The sequence below is a fragment of the Hevea brasiliensis genome, chromosome 14, assembly GCF_030052815.1.
Source record: "Hevea brasiliensis isolate MT/VB/25A 57/8 chromosome 14, ASM3005281v1, whole genome shotgun sequence".
Classification (NCBI taxonomy): Eukaryota; Viridiplantae; Streptophyta; class Magnoliopsida; order Malpighiales; family Euphorbiaceae; genus Hevea; species Hevea brasiliensis.
In genome coordinates, this window is record NC_079506.1 from 14,142,174 (window position 1) to 14,150,325 (window position 8,152).

At 30.2% G+C, this 8,152-nt stretch overlaps 1 protein-coding gene across 1 annotated transcript; it reads right to left on the reverse strand.

Moving 5' to 3' along the window:
- Window positions 1-310: 310 nt before the first annotated feature.
- On the reverse strand, window positions 311-2,803 carry LOC110649513 (probable LRR receptor-like serine/threonine-protein kinase At3g47570). The gene is made up of 6 exons (XM_058134312.1): window positions 2,637-2,803; window positions 2,193-2,521; window positions 1,942-2,046; window positions 1,771-1,830; window positions 886-1,458; window positions 311-648 (listed from the first exon to the last, which is right to left on the reverse strand). The coding sequence occupies exons 1-6, from the start codon at window positions 2,801-2,803 to the stop codon at window positions 311-313; spliced, it is 1,572 nt and encodes a 523-aa protein (XP_057990295.1).
- Window positions 2,804-8,152: the final 5,349 nt, after the last annotated feature.

The following is an 8,152-nucleotide window of genomic DNA, read 5'->3' on the forward strand; positions in this document are numbered from 1 at the left end:
TTTTTAATTAAATTTTAAATTTTTTTATGACACAAAATTTATGCATGCTAAATTAAAGTTTTATTTTTAGAGTTACGTGGACCTGATCCTTCATTTTGTAATTGAGTTAAGTAGGCAGCTTTCGGATGCGATCCAAAGCAAGTAAATATGTTTTCTTGTTTTCAATATTATTATTATTATTATTATTATTATGTGTTCAAATAGTTAAATTATAGGAGAAATATTGAAATTTTGATTTTTGGTCATATTAGTCATGTTTAGTAGAACTTGGGTGTGACAACTTACCAGCTACTTTGAGTGCATTTGTAGTTTATCTCTTCCTTGGTAATCGAATTCCAACAAGTTTGTTTCTAATGGAAGAGAGTTGAGCAATAACATCACTGATATTCATGCGCTCTTGTGGTGATTCCATAGAACAAGAGATTCCAAATTCTAATGCTGAAATCAAGCATTCCATGAATATGTTGTTTCTCCTATTCCCAAAAGTGTGGTTATGATTTGATGTTGCATCTGTGTTGAATTGCATTTGATAAAGGTTGGCATCTATAATGTCTTTCACTTGTTCTGGTAAACCTCTTTTGACAAAACCGTGAAGGGTTAAATTCTTTTTGAACATGTCATCGGTTGGCCTCTTTCCCATGAACATCTCTAACATAGTATGCCAAAACTAAATATGTCACCATGTGTTGATACTTCACTTCCTACACCATACTCTAGAATATACAAATCAAGAAATAGTTAATTGATTTGCTTTGAGACAACATAAAAATAATGAATTCTTATTTAACATTAGAAAACTATGCACATTTTGGACACAAAAGTAAAACCATTTCTTCATTGAAAATGATGAAGGAAATGGTGAAAAATATGTTTAAGTGCAGTTACCCAGAGGACAATAACCAATAGTTCTTCTTATTCCAAGTGAACTAGATTGATTTGTTGAATAGTCATGCATCCCATTAGCAAGAAACCTTACTAACCCAAAATCACCTACATGTGAAATCATTTCTTCATCGAGAAGGACATTACTTGGTTTTAGATCACAATGAACAATTGGTGTTCCACAATGATAATGGAGATACTCAAGTGCAGAAGCAACATCGATAGCAATATTCAATCTTCGGATAACATTTAAAATTCTTACCACCTCATCTAATCCAAGAGTTAGATGCAACCAAACATCTAAGCTCCCATTAACCATAAAATCATAAACCAATGCTTTACAATCATTTCCTTGATAGTCAACTCCAGGGCAAGCTGTGAGTACTTTGACAAGATTTCGATGCCTGACATTTCGTAAGGCCTCACATTCAGTTATAAAACTCTTTGAAGCTCCTTGTCGCGTAAGGTTAAGCACCTTAACTGCAATTACCATTCCCTCTTGATCAAGAATCCCTTTATAAACAGCTCCAAAGCTACCAATACCAATCAAATTATTTGAAGAGAATCCACTGGTAGCTTAAAGCAAACTTTGATAAGACAATTTTAATAGTGAATTTCCATCAAATAGTGATGCAGATTCTCCTTTTCTCTCTCTTGAATGCCGCCAAAGAGGCAAAGAAATAAGCAAAAGTGCAACACCAATAACCACACAAACCGCAAAAATTATGACCTTTAATTTTGCAGTTGATCTCCTCTTTGATTGTTAAGACTTGCATACAGGCAACCCAAAATCAGGTACACCACCACACAGATTTTTATTTCCTGCCACAGAGGTAGCACTAGAATTCTTGAAAACTCCTTATACTGGTACCACACGGTCAAAGTTACTATAAGATAGATCCAAAAGCTGTATTGAGTTGAAGCCCTTCAAAAACTCTGGAATCTTGCCTGACAAATTATTATGAGAAAGATTTAACTCTTTAATGCCTCTTAGTGAAAGAAAAGAGGAAGGAATGGACCCTTATAACGAGTTGGCACCCATGAATAAGATTTCTAGACTTGTGCAACTGCCAAGACCACTGGGAATCTCCCCTGATAACATGTTCTCATGAAGGGCAAGGATTCCTAGATTTTTCAAAATTTCTACGTCTTTTGGAAGGGAACCTGACAAATTATTCAGGGACAAATCAAGAAGTTTTGACAACGAGGAAAGTCCAATAACTTGTAGAGGTATGGGACCACTAAGATCGTTTGTGGAAAAATCTGGTTTGAGCAAATTTTCAAGCTGCCTAGAGTTGAAGGGATGGTACCTTGAAGATTATCGTCATATAAAGCAATTTGAAGTAAATTTGTCAGGTTTCCTAGAGATGATGGAATATATCCCGGCAAGTTATTACCTCCAAGGTGAAGTAATTTAGATTTTGAAGCTGTCCAAATGCCTGATGGGATCGTACCTGAGAGTTTGTTCCTTTCTGCAATGAAAACTTCCAAGTTAACAAGAAACTGTATTCCAACTGGGATGTTTCCAGATATCTGATTGTGTTGTATGACAAAGAAGTGGAGCTCCTTTGAGAAGTTGGCAATGTGTTCAGGAAGTTCGCCTCCAAAGTTGTTGTACTCTATACTAGGGTTCGCAAAGCTGTGGCATTAATTAGAGTGGGAAGAAATCTCAAGTCATCAGCTTTCCCACTTCCTAGATTGTTTTCAAAAATCGCTAAGTCTAAAGGCTTATGCAACTTGTCAAGATAAGGCACTTATGGAACTTGTCAAGAGAAGACACTCTTCCGGTGAGATTATTTGCGCAAAGGTCAAGAAATTCTAGATTTGAGGCGTTGGAAATTGAAGTTGGAATGGTGCCATTGAATTGATTATCAGCAATAGAAAAGAAATGGAGATTTGGAAGAGAGTTTCCCATGCCCATGGGAAGATTACCGTGGAAGTGGTTAGATGACACAGGTCTAGCAACTCGATCAAAGAAAGATTGAAGATGGAGGGAGGGATGGTGCCCGAAAATCCATTTTCAAAAATCGTTAAAACCCTTAGACTCATCAATTGGCCAAAAGTTTTGGGGAGATTTCCGTTTAAATGATTTACATATGCACCAAGTAGCTGGAGGAACGACAGATTCCCGAAAGATGGTGGGAGAGTCCCTATTAAATTGAGTTTCCGTAAGGAGCCAAGTTCCACAGGTATTTCCCCTTCAAGATTGTTGTTAGCCAAACAAAAGAAAAAAAGGTTTGAACACTTTAGATATGCTGTGAGGAATATGACCATCAATTGAATTGTTAGAAAGAGACAACATTTTCAGTCTACGTAAAATGCCAATCTGAGGTGGGATCTCATGGCTGAAGCTTTGTTTTCAAGGTTCAACTCCCTTAAGAAGCTCAAATTGCCAACATGAGGAGATATGGAACCTGAAAGTTTGAGGGAGATTAGGTCTAACCTTGTGACTTTTTGGTGTCTACGCCCAGAGGTGACACCATACCACCGGCAGAAGTGAAGAGTGCTATTCCATGAGCTCATGACCCCAAAAGGGTCATCAATAGTTTTGGCCTTGAGTTCCAGCAGCGCAAGTCTATCTGTCTCATTGTTCCTGTGGATGGAAGAGGCTGCTGGCAAGTTGAAGAACAAGAAATGAATAAATGAAAGGAGGCACAAGGTTGATAAAGAGACTGATAAACTCCTCAATAAAGCCCCATTTATGAAGTTTTTGAGACTTTCTGAGGTTATAGATTTAAGAATTGGTATGTTCAATTAATCAAGTCGAAAGCATATATGTATAGGATGTGATACACTAATGTGATAAAATATTTAATACAACTATTAAAAATATAATAGCGGGATAGCAACCGGATATTTTTAAATATTTAATTTTATCAAATTTTGTTTGAATAAATTTGATTATTATATAATCAAATTTTGAAACGAATTCATATATATAATAATATTCATTTTAAATTTAATTAAAATCAAATTCAAATGTTATTTATTGAATTTCAAAATTCAATTACATAAATTATTAATTATGCATAAATTATATATTTTATTATAATACTATATATTTTCTGAATATAATACTTTAAATTCAATTGAATTTATCTACTTTATATAGATTATTATAAAATTAAACGATTATAGATTATCTAACTATTTTAAGTTTGATGCTGATATTAAATATCTAATATTTTTCATATATCATCGTGTTCGTGTCATTGAGAATGAGACCAATTCAAAGAAATATGACCTTAATTTTTAAATTAATTAGGAACTGAGCAATACGTCCGTATGACAAGGACTTGATTGACCTACAAAATTAATTAGCTATTTTTATAATGTAAATGACGCATAAAATTAAAGATTCAATTGAAGTTAAAATTAATTTGAAATTGAATTGACATAAACAAACCTTAATTTGAACTAATAAATAAATAAATTAAATTAAATTTTCAAAAAAATTTATACTTTTCCTGTTATTTTTTATTATAAATTATTGTAGCGGCTTTAAATTTGACGCTGATATCAAACATTTAAAAATATTTTTCATACATCATAGTGTTTGTCTGATTTGCTTGGAATTTTTTACGCTATGTTTGGGAAAGGAGGAAAGTAAAAAGGGAAAGAAAATGTGAGGAGAAAATAAGTTTATTTTTCATTGTTTTATTTAGATTGAGTAGAAAATAGAGGAGGAAAAATAAAAATATTTTGTCTTTTTCTTTTTTCTCTCCTAAATGATAGAAAAATGAGAGAAAAATATTTAAAAGTACAAATACGATTCTATATTTAATAATTCTTTTTAAAATTTATTGATAAAGTTATAATTTTATTATTTATAAAACAACTTTTTCTTCAATATTTTTCTCTCCCAATTCAAATAAGAGAAAGAAAAATAATTTTTATTTTTATTCTTTACTTTCTCTTTTTTAGTTTCCTTTCCCTTAAAATGTTGCCGAACATAGCGTTAGAGGCAGGGCCCTCAAACTTGGCAAAGAATGACACCAATTCAAAGACTCGATTGACCTACAAATTTAGGTATCTTTAAAATGATTAAAACCTAAATGATTTATAAAATTACTAAAAGACTTGATTGATTGATTAAAAGGACATTTAATGATTAATATGATTTATTCGAAATTCAATTAATGTGATAACCTACATTTTAACTCAAAAATTAAAGAAATAAATTAATTTTTCTAAAAAAATTTATCATTTTTACATGTAATTTATGAAATGTCTTCAAATTATTTTCTTATACTGCCTGAAAAATAGGATAGAGCCAGTGATAAATGCAGAAATTTAACTTAAAAGGCCCTAATCACTTGTTTAGAGTTGATTTAACAGATTAATTGAATGATGATAAGTTTATAATAACTGACGGATTGAATTTTTACATAACTATAAAATGAAGCATTCAATAAATATAATAATAAAAATAAATACTTTAATTTTTTTAATAAAATCAATTTACTAAAAATTTAATGTAATTATTATTAATTCAAAAATATAATAAATGTTTAATATTATAAATTATTGAACTTAAAATAAATGATAAGATTTCCAGTTCTCACATTTAATATTATGGAATTTTTTTTTAATTTAAGTATGAAGAAATTTTAATAAGAGATTCAACAGTAACAATGAGATTATAAGAATAAAAACTACTCAAATTTTAAATTGACACAAAAATATGAGAAAACTATATTACACTTATCTTTGATGCTTTTTAAAATCCTTGAGTGATCTAGTGCCCCATGAAAATTTGATAAGAATGACAGAAATTTTTTTCAAAATTACACAATATGGCCCATCCCTGGACAGAGCTAGAAAAATCTTTTTGGAGTTTTGATATTTTTGAACATTCATCAATTATTCTTTAAACATTAAATTCTTGTTATTTGTATGAGTAGATGATAAAATGAAAATTTGTTTAAATATATCAACTGATCACATGATAAGGGAAAAAATAATATGAAATTAAAAACTAAATATTTATTTAATTACATAATAATAGATCAAACATACCATCTGATGTAACGGATCAGGCTGTTTATAAGCCCACTAAAAAAGAGACCCCAACTCTGAGTTATATATATATATATATATATATATATATATATATATATATATATATATATTCTGATGACTCCATTTAACATAAGATAGAATTCATATAGAATTTGAAGGTTGTGGATATTGAGAGTTATGAACCTACCATTTCGCTTCCGTTCTTCATTGTTCATAGAGAATCATAAATACAAACGTATTTTTAAATATATTTTTAAATTATATAATTTATAACGATCTAATTTATATATATATTGATATCAAAGCAAAGTTAGGGATTATATTTTTTTTTAATTAATTTTGTGATTGTATGCTTGAATATTAATTTTGGTAAATAAATATTAAATTTAATTTCATGATATATATATATATATATATATATATATATATATATATATATATATATATATATATATATATCCCGCCGAAATCAATTCAATCTATTGCCGAAATTCGTTGACATGACAATCTCTTGATTCCAGAGCCATTTCAATCTCTTGCTGAAATCCCATGGAATCAATTCCATGGGTGTATCCTGCCGAAATCAATTCCATGGTTGTAATATTGTTGTGTATATATATATACTGCTTAATAGAGTCACTCTTCGCCGAAATCAATATCGTGCCGAAAACAATTTCGTGGCTATATATATATATATATATATATGAGTGTATGTTGGCTTTCAAAATAATACATAATATACTCGTATAGTGATTATGATTGAATATGATTGAATTTTGTAGTCCATATGAAATCTGTATACTGTCACATATAATTAATTTAACAAGATCAAGAGCATAAAATATTTACAATTCTATTTGGTTATGTGTTTATTAATTATGGTAATATTATGTGATTATTAATAGTTGTTGATTTTATTGAACTAATTACGTTCAGGCATATTGAGAATATATTTATGAGTAGTAACATTATTACTATGTTCATAATATAGTGTCCATGAAAATTCTGATTATGTTAAACACTTTTATGATTATGAACCTACCTATCGTGGGACTAGTCATAAAATTATTTTGTTAGTTTGTTTAAAATTTATTCCATGGACTTCAAGAGCTATTTGGATTATATTAATAATGGATATACCCATCGATATAACACTATTAATATAATATGTTATTGTTGATTATAATATTATTTATTAATTGTCTTTAATATTTTTTAATACCCTATCGGTGTAAAAGTGTTAAAAATGTTAGTTTATATATATATATATATGATGAATTCAGTGAGTTTTCTTGATTTTATTGTAATCTGAGACCCTTAGGCGAGATTATAATAAATAATAGTTTTGTTCATAATTACTTTCTTAGTTGGATCTGAAAGGAAACGTTAGTTTTGTGATTATGTTATATACATAATTCATGTTTTCTCTATTATTTTATTACAATTGCCGTTTCTATGCAATTATCTGCTGTAAAAACTCTGAATAGCTACAATTTTGATGACTGAAAAGAGTCTGTGAGCATGTACCTAGCAATAGTCCAACTGGATTTAGCCTTAAGAGTTGATGCACCTGCTGAACTTACTAATGAATCCACTATTGCTGAAAAGACTTACCATGAGAAGTGGCAAAATTCTAATAGGATTTGCTTAATGGTGATGAAGTATACTATAGATAAGTCCATAAGACAAGGTATTCCTGATAAGGAGACTACTAAAGAATTTCTGCAAGCTGTTGCTGAAAAGTTTAAAAAGTTTGACAAGGCTCAAAAGAGTCATTATCTTTCTTTGCTGGAGCACACCCAATATGATAGTATCACTGATGTAAGGGAACACATCATGACACTTATAAGTTATTTCAACAAGCTCAAGTCTTTTGATCTTGATTTGGGAGAAAGTTTTCTGGTCTGGCATATTCTTGAATCTCTTCCACCCCAATTCAAAATTCTCAAGACTTCTTACAACTCCTAACAAGGGGAGTGGACAGTTGATCAGTTGATAGCCATTGTGTGCCAAGAAGAGGAATCTATGAGGAAAGGGAATACTCCTTCTATTAATTATATTTTTAAAGGGTCTAGGAGCAAGACTAATGAGAAATTTTAGAATAACAAGAAGCCTAAAGCTAAATTTGAGAGCAAGAATAGTGGTAGGCATGATCATAATTTAACATTTAAGAATAAGCCCTTCAAAGGCAAGTGCAACTATTGCAAGAAGCTTGGCCATAAGTTAGAGGACTGTTTTAAGCTTAAGA

Bases quoted from the DNA above. Each gene is read 5' to 3' on its own strand.
- LOC110649513 (XM_058134312.1), bottom strand. From the start codon at position 2,803: ATGGGCATGGGAAACTCTCTTCCAAATCTCCATTTCTTTTCTATTGCT. The intron at 2,522-2,636 runs GTGCCTTATCTT...TTAATGCCACAG, and splicing joins TCTCTTGACAAGTTCCATAA to CTTTGCGAACCCTAGTATAG. The intron at 2,047-2,192 runs GTACCATCCCTT...ATAATTTGTCAG, and splicing joins ATATGACGATAATCTTCAAG to GTTCCCTTCCAAAAGACGTA.